General features: G+C 46.4%; 1 protein-coding gene across 1 annotated transcript in view; it reads right to left on the bottom strand.

Moving 5' to 3' along the window:
• The window catches only part of EFL1 (elongation factor like GTPase 1), a 472,312-nt gene that overhangs the window by 358,104 nt on the left and 86,929 nt on the right, over nt 1–27,279 (bottom strand). The window contains exons 11-12 of the mRNA XM_075345858.1: nt 21,392–21,514; nt 3,292–3,391 (exon numbers count right to left, since the gene is read on the bottom strand). Of these exons, the coding sequence (XP_075201973.1) occupies nt 3,292–3,391; nt 21,392–21,514 (223 nt within the window). The remainder of the gene's footprint in view (nt 1–3,291; nt 3,392–21,391; nt 21,515–27,279) is intronic.

Raw genomic sequence — 27,279 nt, 5'->3', positions numbered from 1 at the left:
CTGAAGATGTATTCCTACTTCTTTACTAGTACTATATAGTAAGTCTATAGTAACCTGCGCAACCTCAATAAACAGCTGCAGTGTAAAGCACAGGGAAAACAGCAGCTATAGCCAATAATAAGAGAAAATTAGAGTAACAATCTTTGAAATGTTTTTTGCACATTTCATTGCGATAATAATGCAAAGACGATTGTTGGGGGTCCCCCACCTATTGCTCAAACAAGCCCCATCTCCGGAGATGGAAGAGCACAGCTCCTCCCTGAGTGCGCACACAGGCTATGATGTTATGCTATGAAGCCTATCCTTTTCATTGAATCCATACCCCGCTCTGTGCGCGCTCAGGAAGAAGCTGTGGGCTCCCGTCTGAGCTCTGCACCTCCTGGGAATTTGGGGAAAGGAGGGTGTTTGAGAAATCTTTGCCTCAGGACTCGGACCCTCACTGATCTACTTATTATTAGGGGAAAGAAGTGGAAAATATATATATATTATTCAAAGCTCTAGTTACTGTAATAAGGAGGGTCCCGAGACCACCACTGGTGACTCAGGTACAGGAGAGGTGTGACAGTGTGCTGACTGCACATTTCCGGAGCACAGAGGAATCTGTGGGCTGAACAGACGTTTGGCCATTTTAGCTTTGGGTAATGAGAATGCTGTCAGATCCAGCTATAAATAAATGTGACACATGGCCGCCATTTGTCACTGCGATACACAAAGCCAACACAGCAGAATAGTCCAAGCCCCGTAACAGATTGCACGTAATATCACCTATTATTAAACGCCTTGTTATTCGTGACTGGCCGCCTGCATGTGTCTTTTATGTAGTTTAATCTGCAGTCCTATGTAAAACTACAGGAAACCACCCACTCTGCAAAGAATTTACCTGAGACATGTGGATGGCGGTTTTCTAACCTCTTTTGCATTGACTGTATTGTAATTTACATTACATTACTCTGTGAAAGGTGATAAATGGCTTTATTGTCTGTGCAGAGTGAATCACTTCAGAAGATAAGCGGACTCCTTTATCTGCCTACACATCAGAGAAGGGGGCTGGGTTAGCTTCAGAAATTAGTAGAAGCAGGACCCCCCTTATCACTGCTCTGACCATGAAAAACCAGCAAGCACCATCTTGTATCAAGCTCAGGACTGAAAGCTCAGTGGAAAGGAACAAAGGAGTGGGCCCCTGGGCCAATAGGACAATGTTAGTCATTTATACTTATAGGGCTATGTGCACACGCTGCGGTTTTTTGACGCTGGGTTTTTGGCTGCTAAAAATGCATAAAAACGCACCTGCGTTGAAAAAACACATAAAAAATGCATGCGTTTTTACCGCGATTTGGTGCGTTTTTGGCTGCGTTTTGCTGCGTTTTTTATCTCTGCGTTTTGCTGCGTTTTTCCAATGCATTGCATGGGGGGAAAACGCAGAAAAACGCAAGAAAGAATTGACATGTCCATTTTTTTTTTCAAGCTCAAAAACGCAGGTAAAAAAAACAGTTGTGTGCGGACAGCAAAAATGAAAACTCATAGACTTTGCTGGGGAAGCAAAGTCATGCAGTTTTGAGGCCAAAAACGCACCCGAAAAACGTGCAAAAACGCCGCGAAAAACGCACTGTGCGCACATAGCCTAGGACTTCATAATTAAAGACCACTTACAGCATATACTCGAGTATAAACCAACCTGAGTATAAGCCGAGGCCCCTAATTTTTCCACAAAAAATGGGAAAACTTATTGACTCTAGTATAAGCCTAGGGTGGGAAATGCTGCAGCTACTGGTAAACTTCAAAAGTAAAAATAGATACCAGTAAAATGTAATGTGCCCATCCTTCTGCCCTGTGGTAAACGTGGCCCCTCCTGTGGTAAACGTGCCCCATCCTTGTGCCCTGAGGTAATGTGCCCCATCCTTGTGCCCTGTAGCAATGTGCCCCATCCTTGTGCCCTGTAGTAATGTGCCCATCATTGTGCCCTACCTTATAGTAATGTGCCCCATCCTACAGTAATGTGCCCCATCCTACAGTAATGTGCCCTTTCCTGTAGTAATGTGCTCATCCCTGTGCCCAATCTTATAGTAATGTGCCCCATCCTACAGTAATCTGCCCATCCTACAGAAATGTGCCCCATCCATGTGCCCTGTAGTAATGTGCCCCATCCTTGTGCCCTGTAGTAATGTGCCCCATCCTTGTGCCCTGTAGTAATGTGCCCCATCCTTGTGCCCTGTAGTAATGTGCCCCATCCTTGTGCCCTGTAGTAATGTGCCCCATCCTTGTGCCCTGTAGTAATGTGCCCCATCCTTGTGCCCTGTAGTAATGTGCCCCATCCTTGTGCCCTGTAGTAATGTGCCCCATCCTTGTGCCCTGTAGTAATGTGCCCATCCTTATGCCCCATCCTACAGTAATGTGCCCCATCCTACAGTAATGTGCCCCATCCTACAGTAATGTGCCCCATCCTACAGTAATGTGCCCCATCCTACAGTAATGTGCCCCATCCTACAGTAATGTGCCCCATCCTACATTAATGTGCCCCATCCTACATTAATGTGCCCCATCCTACATTAATGTGCCTCATCCTACATTAATGTGCCTCATCCTTGTGTCCTTTCCTGTAGTAATGTGCCTCATCCTTGTGCCCTTTACTGTAGTAATGTGCCTATGCTTGTGCCCTATTCTGTAGTAATGTGCCCATCCTTGTGCCCTATTCTGTAGTAATGTGCCCATTGTTTAGCAATATCCTCATTCCAGTCTCCTTATACCGTTATTTATATACACTCACAAAAAAAAAAATGTATTCTCACCTGTTGTCCGTTCCTGTGGTGTCTTATCTTACCTGCTTCTTGCGGACCGCAGGCACATAGACCCCTACATGATTGCGTCCAGTGCATGGGTCCACCACTGCCGTCAGCGCTTTACTGCATTTGAATGCTTTGCGGCGCCTCAAAACATTCAACTGCAGTAAAGCGATGATGGAAGATGGCAGCAATGTGCAACAGACACGATCATGGAGGGGTGTATGTGCCTGCGGTCTGCAAGAAGCAGGTAAGATAAGACACCACAGGAACGGAGGACAGGGGAGAATAATTTTTGTGGGAACCTCACTCGAGTTTAAGTCGAGCAGGGTGGCATTTGCAGGCAAAAAAATAGGCTTCAAAATTCTGCTTATACTTGAGTATACAGTATATGGTAATACATTTTTGAGGATTTTTTTGTTGTTTTTCTTTTTTTTTTTTTTTTTTTTTTTAAAAATAAAAAAAAAAAAGCTCTAACCATGCACTTATTGGACCGTGCCCAACGGTTTCTTACCTTTGCTTGTTCTGGGGTAATGCATTTGCATCCACAGCAAACATTTTGGAGACAAACACAATGACCGGTGCATCCTTCTCACTGCAACACTGCAAAAAAGCTGAGAAAAGACAAAAAAGATGTATCAGAAAATCAGGTGGCGTTTGAGCAATGATGGATGGCGCCTGTCTGCACTCCCTGTACCGTATTATGTCTGTGGGGCCTTGGAACTGAGCTTGCGGTATTTACTTTCTGAAGGATTCAATAGAAAGCTGCAATCCTCCAGCACAGCTGACTCACCTTACAGAGATTTCTGCAATTTATTCTTCTTTATTACAGATTTATTTACCGCCGGCTCAATGCTATTCTAACAAATATTCCGCTATTTACTCGGAGCAATGACCTGAGCTTAAGAGCAAACCTAATATTGTCTGTGTTCTCAATACGAAGCTTATCAGCATCATGTCAGCCCGGCAGAAGCCGCAACAATGCAAGAAGAATTACACCATGGCCTCCAGTCAGGAATCGATTGGGGCACGCATATTGCATTTCTAATGACCCCGATGTGATATGTATATTTACAAGTCTCCCAATCTGTCAATGTCACATCTTATCTTTATGAAATAACAGATGAAGTTTGCTCTATGTTGAAGATCTTGGGTGTCAAAATCTGCCCTAGTTACTTGTGGATTTCTTCAGGATTTTGATACGGATTTGCTGCAACTTTCACCCCATATATTACAAAGGGTAAAATCCACAGCATAAATGAAATTGAGAATCTGCTCCACAGGTTAACCTCCACTACAGATTTTTTTCTCTTGTGTAGATGAGCTTTGGTAAAATCCCACTCGATGCTGCAGCCATAAACCTCTGCAGATCTCCAATCTATGTCTGGGTATACTTTTATATGTTTACCCACTAAGCCCCAAACCATCAAAGGGAATGGGTCAGCAGAAAACGACTTATTGGCTCAATCAGGTTTGTGTTAATGTTTTATTTTCCCAAATCATGACTTTTAATAAAATAAAAATTAGAACTATTGTTAATTTTCACACTGGCCGCTAGGGATTCTTTCGAGACTCCAGCTACTGGTTGTTTCAGGAAATGCACACGTACATTAGCAGCAATGAACAGGCCCCTGCCCCTTTCTTTCGTATTGAAGCATGTAATGAGCGTGTGCAAAGATCATTGTAAAGGGAATGGAGCAGGGTCAGAAGTGATATCACCCATTGGGACTGGTGGAGTCTGTATTTTCATCTGTCTATAGAGGTGGTACTGGTCATTGTTATTCTGCCTCTGATAACAAAATTGCTGTAAGCTCTTTATGAAAGGACAAGAATTGAGTCCAAAAAAGGCCCCCAGGGGCCAGCGTGTAAATTGTGTGATTATTAAGTTTGCTTTGTAATAAAGATTGTGATTAGTGGTGAGTGAGCACTACCATGCCTGGGTGATCGGTACTCGTAACGAGTAGTCAAATGCTTGGACAGGCTCCACTAGAGTACCCCAATATAATGGAAGTCAATAGGAAACTCAAGCATATTTCCGGAAGATCTTGCAGAAAAATGCTTGCGTTCCCCATTGACTTCCATTATACGAGGGTGCTCGAGACGTGCCCATCCGACTGCTTGTTACAAGTACTGGGCACCCGAGCATGGTAGTGCTCACTCATCACTAATTGCAATATAAAAAATATATAATGTCTTAGAAAAATACATTTACCACAAAAAAAAACGGATTTAAAAAATAGGTATTTTTTAGACGACTAATTCCCTTTAAAAAAAAAAAAATTAAAAACAAAACAGTAACATTCTTCTGGTTGATATCTTGCATTACACTAGATATGCAGGTGGACACCAGGCCTCAGTGACGCGACATCCATGGTAATGTCAGAGCCGCACAGTCCAGCGGTATACAACGCTAGCGAATACATGGGCTGCATATATGGTGGCAGGAAGTGACATCATGACAACAAGCCATATAAAGCTTACAGCTTGTGCAGCACCTACTGTGTGATAGATCAGAAGTGTCACACAGTTCAAGGATTTGCTGAAGGACAGTAATTCAATGTCCCAACATTTTGCAAGTTGTATATAACATTTGCCATTTTTACAAACATCAAAACAATAAATAAATACACTTCACAGCCAGACAAGGAGCAGAATAAAAGTGTGCATCTCCAGGCTCATCCTAATTTATTGTCTTGCAGATATTGAGAAATTTTACCCACTAGAGGATAAGCGGAGTTGCTTGCAATTAATCTGTTGTATTAGGATTGAAATCTACTCTGCATATGTCGCCATACTGGAAGATTTGTACTGCTCAGCTCTTACAAAGAAGCCAATCTGAACATGCACAGCTGCAGTGTAAAGCATGGGGGAGCAAATCAAGGCTATGAAGATGCAAGAAATGCCTCCCGCACTAGCTCAAACTCCCTGCAGGCAATGCAGCCAGGATTAAATGACCATGGTTGCTCTTTAATAGCACAAAGGAAATTAGGGGTTGTGATTTTCACTTTAAAAGGGTTCGCTCACATCTGCGTTTAAAAAAAAAAAAAAAATCAGCCTGATTCTCATCCAGAAAAGTTGTGAAATCAGTTTCATATTCCATATGTCATGTGAGTGCTATGTGAGCGTGCAATATTTTTTTACCTAGCATCCGTATGCCATTTGTTTTTGCTTTTTTTCCTCAGCTGCTATTATTCTACGATTATTTACAGTGTCCTATACTACAGAATGATAAAGTATCCGTAAAAATCAAACGGCGTACGTATGATCCTTGTGATGACCGTTATTTTTTCTCAAACATATAGACTTGCATTGCAGAGTCTCGGCCGTTTTACGCGGCCATACACTGCATGCTGCCATTTTTACCCCAGGCCGAAAACTGCTGAGGAAAGAAAAAAAATCACAGATCAGCACTGACTTATTTTGTAACCTTGGTGCGAGTAAGGGGTACTTCACACACAGCAAGATCGCTACTGAGATCGCTGCTGAGTCACGGTTTTTGTGACCTCATTAGCGATCTCGCTGTGTGTGACACCGAGCAGCGATCTGGCCCCTGCTGTGAGATCGCTGCTCGTTACACAGCCCTGGTTTGTTTTTTTATTGTTGCTCTCCCGCTGATAAGCACACATCGCTGTGTGTGACAGCGAGAGAGCAACAATCCTGAATGTGCAGGGAGGAGGAGCCGGCGTCTGACAGCCTGCGGTAAGCTGTAACCAAGGTAAACATCGGGTCACCAAGGTGGTTACCCGATATTTACCTTCGTTACCAGCCTCCGCAGCTCTCACGCTGCCTGTGCCGGCTCCTGCTCCCTGCACACGCTAAGCTAAGCGGTGTGAGCTGTTAACTAAGGTAAACATCGGGTAACCATACCCGATGTTTACCTTAGTTACCAGTGTCCGCAGCTTCCAGACGCCGGCTCCGTGCAAGCGCAGCGTCGCTTGCACGTCGCTGCTGGCTGGGGGCTGGTCACTGGTCGCTGGTGAGATCTGCCTGTTTGACAGCTCACCAGCGACCATGTAGCGACGCAGCAGCGATCCTGACCAGGTCAGATCGCTGGTCGGATCGCTGCTGCATCACTAAAGTGTGAAGGTACCCTTATGCGATTGTCTATCAGCAGGCACTCAGTATTTATACGCACATGGGATCGGACCCTAAGGATATGTGCACACAGTGCGTTTTTCTCGGCATTTTTGCGCGTTTTTCGGGTGCGTTTTTGGCCTCAAAACTGCATGACTTTGCTTCCCCAGCAAAGTCTATGAGTTTTCATTTTTGCTGTCCCCACACAGCGTTTTTTTTTCAGCTGCGTTTTTGTGGTGACCACAAAAGCGCAGCATGTCAATTATTCCCGCGTTTTTCACTGCGCTTTTCATCCATTGAGTTCAATGGGATGTTGAAAGACGCAATGAGAAACGCAAATAGCTGCGTTTTGGTGCGTTTCTAAGACCAAAAACGCAGCTATAAACGCAGGAGGTGGGTAGTAAAGTGACGTGTACAGGAAGAGGATTCCTTCTGTCAGTATATACAGAAGCGTGAATCCTCCCGGTACCGTCACCGCCGCTTCCATCTCCCGTCCTGTGCATGTATGCTGCCGTCTGGGCGGGAGGTGGACGCGGCTGCGAAAACAAAAAAGTTAACAGTAGAAAAAAAAAAAAAAGTTATACTCACCTGTCTGCAGCCTCCCGGTGCCATGCCCGCTCCCAGCTCCTCTCACGGTATCGCCACCCCCGCTCCGGCTGTGTGCAGACGACCGGGAGACCTCCGATATATGCAGGACCTGGCGATGGATCACCTGATGCAGTCACCTGACGCATCAGGTGATCGTAAGTATCGCGGTGACGCGGGCGCCCGGCCGGTATCAGCGGATGCGTCAGGAGACTTCATCGCTGATTACCGGCAGCTGCTGCAGCGATCGGACGGGATCAGACTCCCGCCCCATCGCTGCAGGAGCTGCCGGTAATCAGCACATAAGTGAGTATTATTTTTTTTTTTTTTTTTTGCACCGATGCATCTGCTGATTGTATAAACGGCTTTTATACAATCAGCTGATGTGTGATGGGATTCAGGCACTTGATCCTGACACATCATCTGATCGCTTTGCCTTCCAGCAAACCGATCAGATGATATTGGATCCGGATTGGACGGCGCGGGACCCTGACCCAGGATTACTGCGGAGGGGGGTTTATTTCAATAAAGATGGAGTCACTAATTGTGTTGTGTTTTATTTCTAATAAAAATATTTTTCTGTGTGTTGTGTTTTTTTTTTATCTTTACTAGAAATTCATGGTGGCCATGTCTAATATTGGCATGACACCATGAATTTCGGGCTTAGGGCCAGCTATACAGCTAGCCCTAACCTCATTATTACCCGGCGAGCCACCCGGCATCAGGGCAGCTGGAAGAGTTGGATACAGCGCCAGAAGATGGCGCTTCTATGAAAGCGCCATTTTCTGGGGTGGCTGCGGGACTGCAATTCACAGCGGGGGTGCCCAGAAAGCTTGGGCACCCTGCACTGTGGATTCCAATCCCCAGCTGCCTAGTTGTACCCGGCTGGACTCAAAAATTGGGCGAAGCTCACGTCATTTTTTTTTAAAATTATTTCATGAAATTCATGAAATAATTTAAAAAAAAAAGGGCTTCCCTATATTTTTGGTTCCCAGCCGGGTACAAATAGGCAGCTGGGGGTTGGGGGCAGCCCGTACCTGCCTGCTGTACCCGGCTAGCATACAAAAATATGGCGAAGCCCATGTTATTTTTTTTGTTTGGGGGGGGGCAAAGAAATCCTGCATACAGTCCTGGAAGGAGGATGCTGAGCCTTGTAGTTCGACAGCTGCTGTCTGCTCTCCTGCATACACTATTGGATGGAGGATGCTGAGCCTTGTAGTTCTGCAGCTGTCTGCTCTTCTGCATACACTAGTGGAGAATGAATAACACATTGAAGAAGGAAATGACATCAGACCTTTTTTTTTGTTCACTGATAAAAAACGCATAAAGACGCAGTGAGCAAAAACGCAGCAAAACGCAGCAAAAAAACGCACCAAACCGCAGCAAAACGCGTGCGTTTTTTGCCGCGTTTTTTCGACGCAGGTGCGTTTTTAGCGGACAAAAACGCACAAAAACGCAGCGTCAAAAAGACGCACTGTGTGCACATAGCCTAATTGTAAGATCATTTTAAGTAGCTGTTGTGCAGATAAGGAATATGTTGTTCTGTAGACTTCAGCAGCCCGTTCATCTGCTGCTGTATTCATAGAGAGGTTATACAAGGACAATTACCAGAAGCATTGATATCATCCTTCCAACCTATAAAATGCAATGAAGCAGCGAAACGTCCTCAGAAAAACAGGTGAAGACATTGACGTTCCAGATGTATGTGCATTAACAAATCAATAGCGCTGCTTGTACTGGGTATTAGAGCAATCAGTTCAATAATTCTAAAGAAAAGAAAATAACACGTTGGCTGAAAGGTCAGTGGCTAAATCTGTGCAAAAGAAGTGAAGGATCGCTCAGCACTGGAGACAATGATCATATTAATTTGATTGTCCAGGTCCTTTGGAAAGACCATCAATATCTGATCTGTGTCAGCCGATCGGCTATGTGATGGGGCAGCGACACTCACAAGCCTCTTCTCCGTTCACATCATCTACATAGTATTCTGAATTGTCCAATTCACCAATGGAGGATTTTGTGAGAATATATTTTCTGGTCAGATATTCCTCCCTGCTATAGGGAAACATAGCATTAAATGGCAGATTCACCAGATCAGCTGTATGTTCTGGCTCATGGGTGACGAGCCCTTCTATGTTCTCTACATGGGAACCTCTCCCCTCCAGATCACATGTATGAAATAGAATGATCGCCATCTCGTTCACAGTGTATGTCCAGAGTATGTTGGTTGTAAATCAAGGCTTCTCAATTCTTTTCTTCTAGTGCCTCATTAGACAGACCAAGAAAATGCCTGAGCCTCACCAGGTAGCCCAATATGATGTCTGGGCCTCACCATCTGCAGGCGAAGGCCACACTAATATCCAAAATATCTTTCAATTCTTTCTTTTTTACCTTAGGGAACCCAGTATAATATTACAGCAAGTATTTTCCTGTGGAGTTTTTAATTCAAAAATATACAAATTAATGTATTGGTTTAACCACAGTGATGCCAGGTGGAAGCCTCAAGTGACTCGGGGTCACCACCGAAGCTTTAAAGGGAACCAATCACCAGGATTTTTGTAGATAAGCTAAAGCCAGTGCTATACTGGCACTATCAGGCTGATTCTATACATACCTGTAGTGGTAGCTCGGATGTTTAGGTTTTGAAATCCAAGAAAGTGAAGTTTGTAAAATGAGCGGCTTCTTGAGTGACAGCAGCAATGCAGCAGATCATATATTCACAGTTATCCCCTCCCTCTATTAGAATTAGCATAAATATTATACAAACGACTCACTTTGTCTACCAGGACCTGTGTGAGGTCATACCCATGTGACCAGAAGGGGCGGGGCCTCAGCCACCAAAGCTGGATACCAGGTCACATGGGTATGACCTCACACAGGTCCTGGTAGACAAAGTGAGTCGTTTGTATAATATTTATGCTAATTCTAACAGGGGGAGGGGATAACTATGAATATATTATCTGCTGCATTGCTACTGTCACTCAAGAAGCTGCTCATTTTATAAACTTCACTTTCTTGGATTTCAAAACCTAAACATCTGAGCTGACCACCACAGGTATGTATAGAATCAGCCTGATAGTGCCAGTATAGCACTGGATTTAGCTTATATACGAAAATCCTGGTGATTGGTTCCCTTTAAAAGATGTCTTCCGGGTCATCCACCCTGGCTATAATCAACAAAAATACTTGGCTGCTAATTATGTGTCCTAAAGCAAGCCTGTCCAATGTACAGTACATGATTTGGTATGTGCCTTACATTACAGAATTTCCTTCACAGAGCAGGACACAAAATACAACAAATACAATAGTGTCACACTGTTCACATGACCAGTCCACAAAAAAATCTTTGGATAAAAAAAAAAAAACTTTAAAGGGAACCAATCACCAGGATTTTCGTATATAACCTAAAGCCAGTGCTATACTGGCACTATCAGGCTGATTCTATACATACCTGTAGTGGTCAGCTCGGATGTTTAGGTTTTGAAATCCAAAAAAGTAAAGTTTCTAAAATTAGATGCTTCTTGAGTGACAGTTGCACTGGAGCAGATCATATATTCACAGTTATCCCCTCCCCCTGTTAGAATTAGCATAAGTATTATACAAACGATTCACTTTGTCTTTTGCAGGACCTGTGTGAGGTCAGACCCATGTGACCAGAAGGGGCGGGGCCTCAGCCAACAAAGCTGGATACCAGGTCACATGGATATGACCTCACCACAGGTCCTGCAGCAAAGTAAATCATTTGTATAATACTTATGCTAATTCTAAGAGATAACTATGAATATACTAGATTCTACCGCATCGGGTATTCTAGAACTTGTTGTGTAGTTAATGTATGATTTTTGTTTATATATATATATATATATATATATATATATATATATATATATATATATATATATATATATATATATATATATATATATATATAAATATATAAAAGGAGAGAGAGAGGTTGTTGTGTGTAGCTGCCAAGTGTTTGTGTAGGGCGCTGTAAATGTTCTGGGTGCTGTCTGGGTGTGGCGGTGTGCGAGAGTGGTGTTGCTTGTGTGTTGCGTTGTTCGTGGAGCGCTGTGTGTCTGCAGCATTGTGTGTGTGTGTTTTGGGGGGAGGTATGTTTTGTGCAGTGTGTGTGTGTGTGTGTGTGTGTGTGTGTGTGTGTGTGTGTGTGTGTGTGTGTGTTGGAGGAGTAGTCCTGGGGAGAGGAGTATAATAGGAGTAGTCCTGGAGGGAGAGGAGGATAATAGGAGGAGTAGTCCTGGGGAGAGAGGAGTATAATAGGAGGAGTAGTCCTGGGGGGAGAGGAGTATAATAGGTGTAGTCCTGGAGGGAGAGGAGGATAATAGGAGGAGTAGTCCTGGAGGGAGAGGAGTATAATAGGAGTAGTCCTGGGGAGAGGAGGAAAATAGGAGGAGTAGTCCTGGGGGGAGGAGTATAATAGTTGGAGTAGTCCTGGGGGGGAAGTGTCTATTAGGTGGAGTAGTCCTGGGGGGGGAGGTGTATAGGCACCCAATGTGTGTGTGGACGGTGTGACCGAGCGGGCAGAGTGTATGGGGATCGTGGCCGAGCGGGCAGAGTGTGTGGGGGGCGTGGCCAAGCGAGCAGAGTGTGTGGGGGGCGTGGCCAAGCGAGCAGAGTGTGCGGGGGCGTGGCCAAGTGGGCAGAGTGTGTGGGGGGCGTGGCCGAGCGGGCAGAGTGTGTGGGGGCGTGGCCGATCGGGCAGAGTGTGTGGGGGGCGTGGCCGAGCGGGCAGAGTGTGTGGGGTTGGGGCCCGGGTAACTATGCAAAGCGGTTTCCATAGTTACCCAATGTGTACCATGGTTACCAGCGGACGCCGGCTCCGCCACACGTGTGACGGCAGCCGGGGTAAGCTAGTAACCATGGTACACATCAGGTAACTATTCAAAGCGACAGTGCTGGTTCACTTTTTGTTTGTTGGTCTCCTGCTGTGCAGCACACATCGGCGTGTTTGACAGCGGGAGACCAACGATCTGAATGGACAGGGAGCCGGCATACGCTGGTAACCATGGTACACAATCGGGTAATTAAGCAAAGTGTTTTCCATGGTTACCCGATTTGTACTATGGTTACCAGCGTACGCCGACTCCGGAACAATCCCAGCAATACAAGGGTATGTCTCGGCTGGGTTGCCGGTGTGGGCTCCCGGGGGTGCAGCAGTCACTTGGGAGTCAGGGCTTTGTGTGGGTTCGGGAAATGCATGCTGGGGGCGGGGCCAGGCCAAGCATCCAATTCGTGCGGGGCGGGGCCAGGCCGAGCGGCCAATGCGACGGTTGTCACTCTAATGACGTCATTTTGGAGAAAGACAGACAGAATAAGGCAATTATATATATAGATTATCTGCTCCAGTGCAACTGTCACTCAACAAGCAGCTCATTTTATGAACTTTACTTTTTTGGATTTCAAAGCCCAAAATATCCGAGCTGACCACTAATGGTATGTATAGAATCAGCCTGATAGTGCCAGTATAGCACTGGCTTTAGGTTATATATGAAAATCCTGGTGATTGCTTCCCTGAGGCAAGAAGACCAATGGAAAAAAGCTCCATTAGTTCATGACTCAAGTTATATGTTACTTTTAGCAAAAAATGTGGAAAACACAGAGAACCTGGAAGAAGGGTTTTCCCCTCAGAGCCACCCCTGGAGATGCTGCAGTCACGTGAAGTTTAGGACTGGGCACCATATACCCTATCCTTATAGGCATCAGCAATCCATATAATTTTCACTTCTTGGAGTAATTAATTTTGATAATGCTGGTTACAATATGTGTGGTGTGTCATTCCATATGCGTAAGTGGTTTATACCCTCTGACCATTTTTTTCATGTTGAAGACAAATGTATCTCTGAGGTTGATCTATTTATCTATGCATATACCATTCTATGGTGTATTTACTCAGGAAAAGTGCAATATTCAGATTCATTTTCTTTCCACCTATTGTTTTATTGAGATCATGATGGAGTAACGTGTTTAGCTGACATCATCTTTCATACCTTTGTATTTGCTCTATGACTCTCCCTAATTTGTGTTTGGTGGTCTTCGGAGGGGAATGTTCACCAAGTAACTAATTTTCCCTGCATTAGACCTCATTTTGTTGGTTGGCTTTTCCACTCACTAATTATGGATGGCTATATTAACACGAGTTGTTTGCGGTGGGGTTTTTTGGTTTATGGTTTTAATATTACCCTCTGCAAAGGTTACGCTTTAATTCACTTTGTGCTATTTTTGATTGGAAGAATCAGGCACGGACAGCTGGCACTGCATTGTCTCCACCTCCTTGACTTAAAAAACCTAATTAGCATACACTGGACATAATAATAATAATATTTATTCATTTATATAGCTTTATTAATTCCACAGCGCTTTACATACATTGGCAACACTGTCCCCATTGGGGCTCACAATCTAAGTTCCCCATCTGTATGTTTTTGGAGTGTGGGAGGAAACCGGAGTTCCCGAAGGAAACCCACGCAAACACGGGGAGAACATACAAACTCCTTGCAGATGGTGTCCTTGGTGGGATTTGAACCCAGGACCCCAGCGCTGCAAGACTGCAGTGCTAACCACTGAGCCACCGTGCTGCCCACTTCTTGTTAGGATATTAAAACATATTAAAACATCCCTTTGGGCAACTTATGACACCTTTGGAGAATTGCTGAAAACTATACGTTGTGGTGGAGCTGTAAGGGACAAAACCCTTCTGACAGGTGCCCTTTAACAAGCTGCCGAAACAGCAAGTGCGCAGATAGAGCTCTTGGATAAGAGTAGTGGTGGTACTGGAGCGGCGCGTGCGCAGATGGAGCGGCGCGTGCGCAGATGGAGCGGCGCGTGCGCAGATGGAGCGGCGCGTGCGCAGATGGAGCGGCGCGTGCGCAGATGGAGCGGCGCGTGCGCAGATGGAGCGGCGCGTGCGCAGATGGAGCGGCGCGTGCGCAGATGGAGCGGCGCGTGCGCAGATGGAGCGGCGCGTGCGCAGATGGAGCGGCGCGTGCGCAGATGGAGCGGCGCGTGCGCAGATGGAGCGGCGCGTGCGCAGATGGAGCGGCGCGTGCGCAGATGGAGAGGCGCGTGCGCAGATGGGGCGGCGCGTGCGCAGATGGGGCGGCGCGTGCGCAGATGGGGCGGCGCGTGCGCAGATGGGGCGGCGCGTGCGCAGATGGGGCGGCGCGTGCGCAGATGGGGCGGCGCGTGCGCAGATGGGGCGGCGCGTGCGCAGATGGGGCGGCGCGTGCGCAGATGGGGCGGCGCGTGCGCAGATGGGGCGGCGCGTGCGCAGATGGAGCGGCGCGGGCGCAGATGGAGCGGCGCGTGCGCAGATGGAGCCCTTGGATGAGCGTAGTGGTGGTACTGGAGCGGCGCGTGCGCAGATGGAGCGGCGCGTGCGCAGATGGAGCGACGCGTGCGCAGATGGAGCGACGCGTGCGCAGATGGAGCGACGCGTGCGCAGATGGAGCGACGCGTGCGCAGATGGAGCGGCGCGTGCGCAGATGGAGCGGCGCGTGCGCAGATGGAGCCCTTGGATGAGAGTAGTGGTGGTACTGGAGCGGCGCGTGCGCAGATCGAGCCCTTGGATGAGAGTAGTGGTGGTACTGGAGCGGCGCGTGCGCAGATGGAGCGGCGCGTGCGCAGATGGAGCGGCGCGTGCGCAGATGGAGCGGCGCGTGCGCAGATGGAGCGGCGCGTGCGCAGATGGAGCGGCGCGTGCGCAGATGGAGCGGCGCGCGCGCAGATGGAGCGGCGCGCGCGCAGATGGAGCGGCGCGCGCGCAGATGGAGCGGCGCGCGCGCAGATGGAGCGGCGCGTGCGCAGATGGAGCCCTTGGATGAGAGTAGTGGTGGTACTGGAGCGGCGTGTGCGCAGATGAAGCCCTTGGATGACAGTAGTAGTGGTACTGGAGCGGCATGTGCGCAGATGGAGCCCTTGGATGAGAGTAGTGGTGGTACTGGAGCGGCACGTGCGCAAATGGAGCCCTTGGATGAGAGTAGTGGTGGTACTGGAGCGGCACGTGCGCAGATGAAGCCCTTGGATGACAGTAGTGGTGGTACTGGAGCGGCGCGTGCGCAGATGGAGCCCTTGGATGAGAGTAGTGGTGGTACTGGAGCGGCGCGTGCGCAGATGGAGCCCTTGGATGAGAGTAGTGGTGGTACTGGAGCGGCGCGTGCGCAGATGGAGCCCTTGGATGAGAGTAGTGGTGGTACTGGAGCGGCGCGTGCGCAGATAGAGCCCTTGGATGAGAGTAGTGATGGTACTGGAGCGGCGCGTGCGCAGATGGAGCGGCGCGTGCGCGGATGGAGCGGCGCGTGCGCGGATGGAGCGGCGCGTGCGCGGATGGAGCGGCGCGTGCGCGGATGGAGCGGCGCGTGCGCGGATGGAGCGGCGCGTGCGCGGATGGAGCGGCGCGTGCGCGGATGGAGCGGCGCGTGCGCAGATGGAGCGGCGCGTGCGCAGATGGAGCGGCGCGTGCGCAGATGGATCATGGCTGGGTATCAAAATTGGGGGGGACTGCACATCGGGTTTTTTTAGTATTTATTTAAATAATAAAAAAAAGCCTTCTCTTAGGCCGGAATCACACTTATAAGGGACTCGCACGAATCTGACATGGCATCACCCGGCAAAGCCTCGCACGTGTAACTGTGGGCACTGGATACACAGAACAGATACACACTGCCAGCTGGGGCTGCAGCCGCGAGCTTTATCTGTGCTGTCATCAGAATACGGGGACCCTGCGCCGATTGTTTTATTTATTTATTTTTTAACATCATACTGACCCGCAGACACGTGCAGTGCTCTCCCCGCCCACCTGCCATCCTGGCGCCTGTGATTAGTTGCAGTCAGCTGACACGCTGACACTCAGGGTGGGGGCAACTGCAACCAATTACACGTGCCGGTGGGTGGGCAAAACAAGGAATATTGAATTGTCGGCTCCGGAAGGGAAAAATGTGACCCGGAAGGAGTTTGTCTCCGTGACACCGCCTGGGTGAGTATATCGCGCTTGCTCCTACAACTCTATCCCTTCCACCAACGTTTATAATCTCCGGATTCTGGTCCCCATTGACATATTTGGGCCCCAGATTCCAGAGCGGTTTGGACTTTTTTTTAATCCGCCAGTCCCGGTTTTTGGTCAGTTCAATCAACTCTATTTATTACCTATTTTGTGAGGTATAACTATCTGGTTTAAAGGCATAAAAATTCAACGTTTGAAAATTGTGAAATTGCTAAATTTTTGAAATTTTCATATATAAAACACAAATATTATCATCCAAAATTTACCACTAACATGAAGTACAACGTGTCATGAAAAAGCAATCTCAATCACTAGGATCCGTTGAAGTGTTCCAGAGTTATTACCACATAAAGTGATGCTGGTCAGAATTGCAAATTGAGGCTTGGCTATTAATGTATAAAGTGGTTCGGTCCTTAAAAGGGAATCTGTCACCAGGTTTTTAACACCTAATCTGAGTGCAGCATAACCTAGGGGCAGAGTCCCTGATTCCAGCGATGTGTCACTTAGTAGGCTGCTTAGTGTAGTTTTGATAAAATCACTGATTAATCAGCAGTAGATTATCATTAGAGGACTACTTGCAATGCTGCCAGGTAGTTCAGCATATTTATGAGCTCTGTGTAACTGCTAGATCTGCAGCAGAGAAAACATTGATTTTATCAAAATGACAGAAAACAGCTCAGTAAGTGACACATTGCTGGAATCAGGGTCTCTGTCTGTACATAATGCGGCTCTCAGATGGGGGAGCAAAAACCTGGTGACAGATTCCCTTTAAGGGGTTAACTTGTACAAGCACATAAATTGCCCATACAAAATTGTGTCGTGGAAAGCGCCCACAAAAGACAACTACGTAAGTCTGCAGGAAGAAAAAAAAAAGTTTACTCTTCAGAGGAGGCAGGGATTCTTTGCCATGAAAACTATTGTATCTATGGTATAACCTACCACAGGAGCTGCTTGCAAAGGCAACAATATATTGTTTCAAAAAAGTCTTAGGCCCTGTGCGCACACTGCATTTTTTGCTGCAGAAAAGGTGCATAAAGTTCATGCAGTCCTTCCCCAGCAAAATCTATGAGAAATCCAAAATGCTGTGTGCACACTGCGTTTTTTTTCCCTACAAGTTTTGCTGCAGAATTTCTGCAGCAAAATGCAGAATGTCACTTATTTTCCACAGGTACCTGTGGTTTTGACATTGATAATGGTTAAAAACCGCAGGGACAAAACCGCGATCAACCATGGATGACACAAAAGAAACACGTTCCATGTTACACTGACGAAAAATTAGACAGATGTGTAAGTCTAGCCCAAGATAGAAAAACAAAAAGCGTGGGAATCTTAGGCTATGTGCACACGTTGCTTTTTTTTTCAGCGCGGAAAAAAACGCACCCTCTGGCAGAGGGGAGAATTGTAAACAATGCTTTTTGAGAAAAACGCATTGAAAACGTTTTTCATGCGTTTTTCATGCGTTTTTTTAACACTTGTCAGTGTTAATAAAGTTGGTTGAACACAGATCTTTGGAAAAAAAAAAACCTGTGATGTCATTTCCTTCTCCATATTCTGTTTGGATAAATGGGAGGGCTTGGAATGGAAGGAGCACCATTTGAATTTTGGAAAAGTTGAAATAAACTTCGCGCACCATGTCACATTAGCAGGGCCCCTTGGGTACCTATACGTCAGAAAACCCCCACAAGTGACCCCATTTTGGAATCTGCACCCCTCAAGGATTTTATTCAGGAGTATATTAAGCATTTTGAATCCACAGCTACTTCCCCCAAAATGTTGCTGTAGCAACAATATTCTCACTTTTAGGCCCGTTTCACACGTCAGTGAAAAACACTGACGTTTTTCACTGGCGTGTAAAACACGCACATGTCCCTCAGTGTGCCGTGAATCACGGCACACGTGGGTTGTCTAAGTGCAATCCGGGCTCCGTTCTCCGTGGCCCGTGATTGCACTCAGTAATCATCTCACCTGCGCCCGCTCCCGCTCTCCATGGTGCTGATCGCTCCCGCGGTGCAGGATCCGGCCGGCGCTGACCCCCGCAGCAGCTGCATCCGGGTCGGCTGTGTCGCGCATCATGAATATGCGCGACAATAATGAGCCGGCTCAGGAGCAGCAAGCTGCACGGGCTGCAGAGGACATCGCTGGACGCCGGGTGAGTAAAAATGATTTTTATTTTAAAAGCACGTTTTTTTCTGGCACGTGTTTCACGGACCACACCACTGCGTGGTCTGTGGAACATCAGTGATGCCAGAAAAAAATGGACATGTCTCCGTGCGGCAATCACACAGACGCGGGTACGCCGCACGGAGACACGTGCAGTGAAAAATCACTGACGTGTGAGCAGACCCATTCATTATAATGGGTCTGCGTATGTCAGTGATTCTGGTACGTTTAAAAAAAAGCACAAACGTACCAGAATCACTGACGTGTGAAAGGGGCCTAAGGCTATGTGGCCATGATCCAGCAACACGGCGTCTAGTACACAGTGTCAGCCTTCCTGCAGCTGCCCATGCCCACGATTTGTGTTCAGGCTGCTGTGGAGCTCTATGCTACCTGCAGAGAACACTCTCGTCTCCACAGCATAAATTGACATGCTGAGGCTCGGGAAGCCGCGCCACCGGTCAGTTTATGCTGCGGAGAAAAGAAGCACAGTGGGCATGGGATCTCCAAAATTCCTTCCACTGTGCTTCTACTGCACAACGCAGCGTTATGGACGCAGGGAAAACACTCAGCGCCCATAACGCTGCAAAACCTGATTGTGGGCACACAGCCTAAAAAGCGTCAATGGATGAATGGATGTCAAATATATATAACGTCCCACCCCCGCCTGCATATTCTAAGCTGGCACCTTTAGTACCTTTCATGTGGCACTAAAGGGTGCCTAGCTTAGTATTTAGCCAAAAAAAAAAAAAACTAATGAAAAAAATGGCGTGGGGTCCCCCCTATTTTTGATAGCCAGTCAGGGTAAAGCAGACAGCTGTAGCCTGCAAACCACAGCTGGCAGCTTCATCTTGGCTGGTGATCAATTTGGAGGGCTCCCCAGGCTTTTTTTTTTTTTTATTTATAAATAAAGAATTAAAAAAAAAAATAACGTGGGGTCCCCCCAAATTAGATCACCAGCCAAGGTGAAGCTGACAGCTGGGGTCTGGTATTCTCAGGGTGGGAAGAGCCATGGTTATTGGACTCTTCCCAGCCTAAAAATAGCAGGCCGCAGCCGCCCCAAAAGTGGCGCATCCATTAGATCCGCCAATCCTGGCGCTTCGCCCCAACTCATCCTGCGCCCTGGTGCGTTGGCAAACGGGGTAATAAATGGGGTTGATACCAGATGTGTAATGTCACCTGGCATCAAGCCCAGCAATTAGTGATGTCACGGCGTCTATCAGATACCAGACATAACTAATTGACAGTAAACAAAAGCAAAAAAAAAAATGACAAAAAAATTTTTATTAGAAAAAAAACTCCCCAAATCATTCCCTTGTTCTCCAATATAATCAAAAAATTTGAAAAAAATGGGTCCGCAGAAATCCATTTGGACGTCCCACGTCGCCTCTGGACCTTCTAGAATATGGGGGCACGTTCACGGAACGTATCCCCCATTTTCTAGGAGGGCAGACCCTCCATTTGAGGAGAGTGGGTGCCAAAAATCTGCACCCACTCTCCCCGGGTCACAGCTGCAGAGTGCGAGCAGCCAGCACAGCTCTCTGAACACAGTGCTGGCTGTCAGCTGCTCTGCATATGTGACCGGCCAGCGTGCACTGTGAAGGAGGAGGGGGCCGCGGGGGATCAGCGCTGCGACCGGACAGGTAAGGGGGAATACCGGGGGGAACAGGGGATGACCTGGCAGGGCCTGGGGGGCATTTTTCGGTCGCATGTCTCAAGGCACATGCGACAGAAATCATAGGGACAGGGCGGCCGGTGCGCTACTGTGCGCGCGGCCATGTTGGATTTTCGGGAGGGGGGGGTCGGGGAGGGCACTTTGGCGACACCGGGGGCTTTCCAGGACTTTGCCAGGAAGTGAGGTCAACAGGAAACCTCTTGACCTCACTTCCAGGTAAATGCCTGCGTTCTGGCATGCCGACAAAGCCCGCGGACCGCAACAAAAAAGAAGCTCACTGCGGTGTAGTTGCGTTCTGACCCGCATCATTGATTTAATGGGGGAGAGAACGCAGCCACACCGCACAAAAGAAGTGACATGCTGCTTTTCTTTCCGCACCGATTTTTGGCATCCAAAACGCTGCGTTTAGAAACACAGCGTGTGCACTGATTTTTCGGCTTTCTCATACATTTTGCTGGGAAAGCTGAACGCATGCAATTTGCCACTGAAACGCTGCGGTTCTAAACGCAGCGTTTCCGCTGTAAAAAAACGCAACATGTGCACACAGCCTTATACACAAAAAAATGGTCAAATTTTAATCAGTATGCTGGATTACTTTTTCATGCAAATTTAGTCCACACATCAGTTCTCGATCCATGAAAAGAAAAGAAAAAAAAAAGAAGATAAAACACTACATGAAAATTGGCAAGGAAGTGATTATCAAGAGATGAGAGTTGCTGCCTATAGAAGTCTATGGAGAGTGGAGATGACGTTAGAGGGAGCTGGAGAAGGCGGAAAATACGCACAAAGATAAGGTGCTGAAACTTCGAGAAAAAGGAAAAAACTCTAACAAAAAATTATAGTATACAAGTCACAATGACCAGAAATTGCTGAAGTCCTCATCTATATATACACACACACACACACACACACACACACACACACACACACACACACACACACACACACACACACACACACACACACACACACACACACAACAGGACATATCGAAGTGACATTTTAACATTCTTCAAAAATAAAAAACAGCAAAAAAACAATCCTGTTTAACTGGTATTTTCTATCCCGTAATGAAAGAAATAACAATAAATCACTATATCTCACCTTCTTTGAGTTGCCGAGTTTCGCAGGGCAGTGAATCAAACAGTCGTGAGCTTCCGCACAGGAGCTTCTCCACTCGCTCCACCGATATGTCTAGAGGACTGGGGAGCTTCTTGCACACCATGTCTTACAGAGATGATTAAGGAAAGCAACAAAAACAAGGGCCTGCTGCTACTCAGGTGAATAGACAAACGACAGATGTTCAATACAGCATCCTTATGTGCGCGTCTGAAACTCACAAGGAGAACCCGGAAGAGAAGCCTGTCACAATGCACGCAGGATAGAATGAGTGACGGGGACGTCGCTCATGTGACTCCATGGTATCACGCCCACAAAGGCGTGATACCACGGAAAGTATGCAGGGCAAGGCGCCGCCCCTGTGAATACATTGCCTACTATTTACATAGGAAATATGAAGGTAATAAAAGGTTTTTTATTACTTTCATATTATACAATTTTATAACACAGGGATGGGTCGGGAGGTGTAATTAGGGCACACATGCGTCTGCTGATAGGTCAGAACACATTCTAGGTGACAGGTTCCCTTTAAAATTCTAAGTAACATCCTTATCAGTTTAGAAAAATAAAAAAAAAACTGACACGTTTTTAGTGTGTCACATAAGGACTTTATCATGTCCATGTGGGTGTTGTAGATTCTTACACCATTCCGTGCATGGTGCTGTCCAAAATGCGCTGGGTGGTTTATTTTACTTACATAGTTTTACTAAAAAAATATATATATTTTTGGTGGGGGGGGGGGAAGAGATATTTTTGGTGCACTTGCAATCAGCTAGATTTAGGCCCTGTGCGCACACTGCGTTTTTACCCGCGTTTTTGCTGCAGAAATTTCTTGAGAAAATGTTTGTAACCTTTCTGCAGACATTCCCCAGCAAAACCTATGGAAAAAAAAAATTAGCTGTGCGCACACTGCATTTTTTTCTCAAGAACATGCTTTCAGTAGATTATCTTCAGAAAAAGAATGTGCATGTCACTTGTTTTCTGCAGCTAACTGCGGGATTTCACTCCATTGACTGTAATGTAATCATGAGATCACGCAGGGAATAACGCAGGCAGCAAATTCTGTGCGGTTCATTGCGTTTTCCTGCGTTATTCCCTCCGGTATTTCACGTTTTTTTGGGACATAATGATCATCACTGCCTGCGTTCTGCAGGGAAGGGATGTCATTATGACAGGAAGAGGAAGTTGAGCAGAGAGTAAACACACAGATCACACTCACACACAGACATATAGAATACACATAGAAATCAAATGTACATATAAAAAACGGAAAAAAAAAAAAAAAAACACGGGCTCCGCCGTATTTTTACCGTTTAGCCAAGGTAAACACACAGCAGCGGCCCGGTATTCTCAGGCTGGAGAGGGCGAGGGCTAGGGTTAATGACCCCCCCCCCCCCACAGCCAAGAATATCAGCCCGCCGCTGCCCCGAGAATGTTGCATCCATTATGCGACAGTCTCAGCGTGTTACCGGCTCTTCCAGATTGCCGTGATGCAGTGGCAATCAGGGTGATAACGAGTTAATGGCAGCACATCGCGGCCACTAAGTCCTAGCTTAATAATGGCAGCGTTTAGGAGACCACTTTCATGATTAACCCGTAGGTACAGTGAATAAACACACACCGAAAAATCCTTTATTTTAAATAAAATAACAAAAAAGCCCCCTCTTTCACCATCTTTTCACCATCAGTGAACGATGCTGCAGGTGTAACTACAGGTCATTTCTCACGGTCGGTAATGTGAACACATTACTGCTCGTGAGAACTGCAGTGTGTCCTCACAGGAACTATTTATTATCTATCCATCTTTCTATCTATCCACTATATTTATCTATTCATCTATCCATCTTTGTATCTATCTATTCATCTATCCATCTTTCTATGTATCCATTATCTGTCTATCTATCGATCTATATCTATCGATTATCTGTCTATCCATCTATCGATTATCTATTTATATTATTTATTGCTGGTAAAGCATTAAAAAACGCAGGGACCAACCTCCAAAAAAACGCACCAAAAGGCGGTAAAAACGCACGCGGTTTTTGGTGCGTCTTTTTAACGCAGGTGCGCTAATCCTTCACTCAAGAAATTTCTTGATAAAAATCCTTTTCTAGTGGGCACATAGCCTTATATTGCTTATTGCATAATATTGATCTTTTAAGGCCACTTCACGTGTCTGTGATTCCAGTACGTGTGACATCCATTTTCACACGTACCGGAGTCACATATATACGCAGACCCTTTAAAATCAATAGGTCTGTGCACACATCCCTATTTTCTCACAGACGTGTGTCCGTGTGCTCCACATGGCGACACGTCCATTTTTCTCCTGCAGCACGGGGGTCACACAGACCACACACTGATGTGATCAGTGAGACACTTACTGGATAAAACATGTCTTTGAAATAAAATGATTTTCCATACTTACTCACCTGTCTCCAGCGATGCGGTCTTCAGCACTGCTCTCACTTGCTTCTGGGCCCGCTCATTATGCTCACTTCATATTCATTGCACCGTGGACCCACAAGCAGAGGCGACAGAGCCGGGGACAGGTGAATATAGACATTCCTGATGTCCGTTTGCTATCACAAATAACACATGGAGAACACACGCTGGACACACCCGAAACACACACACACACACGCACCCACACCATGTGCGTTTTTATCATGGATGTGTGAAGGAAGCCTTAGTAGAATCCTTAGTTTGCCTTTGCACATTAGGACACAAACGTTTTCTATACTGATGTAGCTCTATCCATTCTAGATTTGTTTCCTATTTTATTTCAAGCTCACTAAGGATTTTTTTTTTTACTTTGAGGTTTCTTCTTAACTATAAATGTTGTATCAAGATACTATCTTCACACCTTATTAAATCTTTTAGTCTTGAAGAGGCCGGTGTATTTACTTTGCAAATCCATATCAGAATGGCTGTGTAATTCTTTTTGAAAGTTTTACTGCTTAACATTAAAAGGGTTTGTCAGATATAGATGAAAACAAATTAAGGCATGAATGGGCATAAAATAAAAAAATAAATGCTTGTATAGTCCCCTTCCAGCACTCATGCGGATCCAGGGCAGGCTGTTTGTCCCAAGTACGGAAAAGATGCCGACCTAAAAGTCAAAAGGAACAGTGCAGTCAGGTGCAGAGCACATCATCGGTGAAAAATTCGAGGGCACGCTCTTGTAGGAAATTTCTTTTCCTATTTCGCACCTTTTTAAAGGTGAGCATGTTATGAGGCAAGCTTGGAAATGACTGCTTAAACTGCTCATTAGTGTAAGGTGAGAAAACTTTAAAAACAGATTACACAGTCAATCTGGCATCAACTTGAAGTACAAGTACACCAGGCTCCTCAGGTCTGTATTATTTATATAATAATGCATGCAGTTTGTAAATCTGGTAACTGATCCGCTCTAAGGGGTACTTTGCACGCTGCGACATCGCTACTGCGATATCGTCGGGGTCAAATCGAAAGTGACGCACATCCGGCGCCGGTAACGACATCACAACGTGTAAAGCCTAGATGCACCGATAAATGATCGCAAAAGCGTCAAAAATCGGTGATCTGTGTAGTGTCAGCCATTTTCATTAAGTCGCACCAATAGGAGATACGATGTTGTTCCTCGTTCCTGCGGCAGCACACATCGCTGTGTATGGAGTTGCAGGAGCGAGGAACATCTCCTTACCTGCCTCCACCGGCTATGCAGAAGGAAGGAGGTGGGCGGGATGTTTACGTCCCACTCATCTCCGCCCCTCCGCTTCTAATGGCCGCCTGCCGTGTGACGTAGCTGTGACACCGCACGACCCGCCCCCTTAGGAAGGAGGCGGGTCACCGGCCAAAGCAACGTCGCAGGGCAGGTAAATGCGTGTGAAGCTGCCGTAGCGATAATGTTCGCTACGGCAGATATCACAAGATATCGCATGTGCGACGGAGGCGGGTACTATCGCGCTCGGCATCGCTAGCCGATGCTAGCGATGTCGCAACGTGCAAAGTACCCCTAACTCTTTGTATGATAAAAGCATCTGATCCTGGTGTCCTGCAAGAAGTCCAGACTGTACAATAAGGTGGACGCTTATACTTATGTCACCAGAGCATACAATGACTGAACAAATAGATTACTATTAGTGATTAATGAGCACAACCATGCTCGGGTGCTCGTTAAGAGCAGTTGGATGCTCACATACGTGTGACTCAAGAACAGAGTATAATGGAAGTCAATGGCGGAAACGAGCATTTTTTCAGAAGATAGCGTTCCCCATTGACTTCCATTATAATCAGTACTTGAGTCGCGCCTGGCCGATCACCCAGCTGCTCTTGATGAGTACCGAGTAAAAGATCGTGGTAGTGCTCTCTCATCATTAATTACTACTGATCAGTGTTTAAACAAGGGGGTTAACTGTCTAAGAACAGATTTTCCCCTGACCGCTGCTCTAGTGTGGTTGTGACTCTCCATCACACCCTACCACATTTAACGCCAGAATACTGTGCTGTGTGATCACCGGGATGCAGATCATCAGAGAAAATAACTGCAGGAAACACAGACAGGACTGCAGAGGACGGGGTAAAGAGAGTTTCTCTGATGAAGCCCCCTTCAGACTGGGACAACTGGAAGAATGATTGTCCAAAGAAAATGCGAGCACTACCATGAGTCCTCTGTCATACCAGCAGTAGAGCATCCTACCACGAGTGTTGTGTCATACCAGCAGTAGAGCATCCTACCATGAGTCCTGTGTCATACCATCAGTAGAGCATCCTACCACGAGTCCTGTGTCATACCATCAGTAGAGCATCCTACCACGAGTCCTGTGTCATACCATCAGTAGAGCATCCTACCACGAGTCCTGTGTCATACCATCAGTAGAGCATCCTACCACGAGTCCTGTGTCATACCATCAGTAGAGCATCCTACCACGAGTCCTGTGTCATACCAGCAGTAGAGCATCCTACCACGAGTCCTGTGTCATACCAGCAGTAGAGCATCCTACCACGAGTCCTGTGTCATACCATCAGTAGAGCATCCTACCACGAGTCCTGTGTCATACCAGCAGTAGAGCATCCTACCACGAGTCCTGTGTCATACCATCAGTAGAGCATCCTACCACAAGTCCTGCGTCATATCAGCAGTAGAGCATCTTATCATGAATCCTGTGTCATACCATCAGTAGAGCATCCTACCATGAGTGCTGTGTCATACCATCAGTAGAGCATCCTACCACAAGTCCTGTGTCATATCAGCAGTAGAGCATCCTACCATGAATCCTGTGTCATACCATCAGTAGAGCATCCTACCATGAGTCCTGTGTCATACCATCAGTAGAGCATCCAGAGGCCATTCATCTGTGGGTCACTTTTCGTCACAATTTTGCCTAAGAACACTGCCATGAATAAATAGGATCTAATCATCCATCAAAAGCAACTTCTCCAAGTGACAATGGCTTTTTCCAGCATGATGGAGTCATGTCCCACAGGAAAAGTGATAAATGGCTTAGTGAACAAAAAATTGGCATTTGGAGTTTAGAATCTGGAAACTCCACAGATCTCAATCCCATTAAGAACCTGTAATCAATCCTCAAAAATCAGTGGACAAACAAAAGGAAAGAAATTCTTCAATGCTGGAGGTAGAAGGGGTTAAAGCCGCACTGTCACCACACGAATCATAAGAAAAATTGTTGATTTAAAATAGATGGTTTTATTCCGTAGGTCAACGCGTTTCAAGGTTCAAAACCTCCTCTTCAAGACCAAAAATGAAGAAAAATTGTTGATTTTTCTTCATTTTTGGTCCTGAAGAAGAGGTCTTGAACCTTGAAATGCGTTGACCTACAGAGTAAAACCATCTATTGTAAATCAACAACTTTTCTTATCAGCCGTGTGGT

Source organism: Anomaloglossus baeobatrachus, chromosome 4, assembly GCF_048569485.1.
Source record: "Anomaloglossus baeobatrachus isolate aAnoBae1 chromosome 4, aAnoBae1.hap1, whole genome shotgun sequence".
NCBI lineage: Eukaryota > Metazoa > Chordata > Amphibia > Anura > Aromobatidae > Anomaloglossus > Anomaloglossus baeobatrachus.
This window is presented reverse-complemented; position numbering and strand designations above follow the sequence as displayed.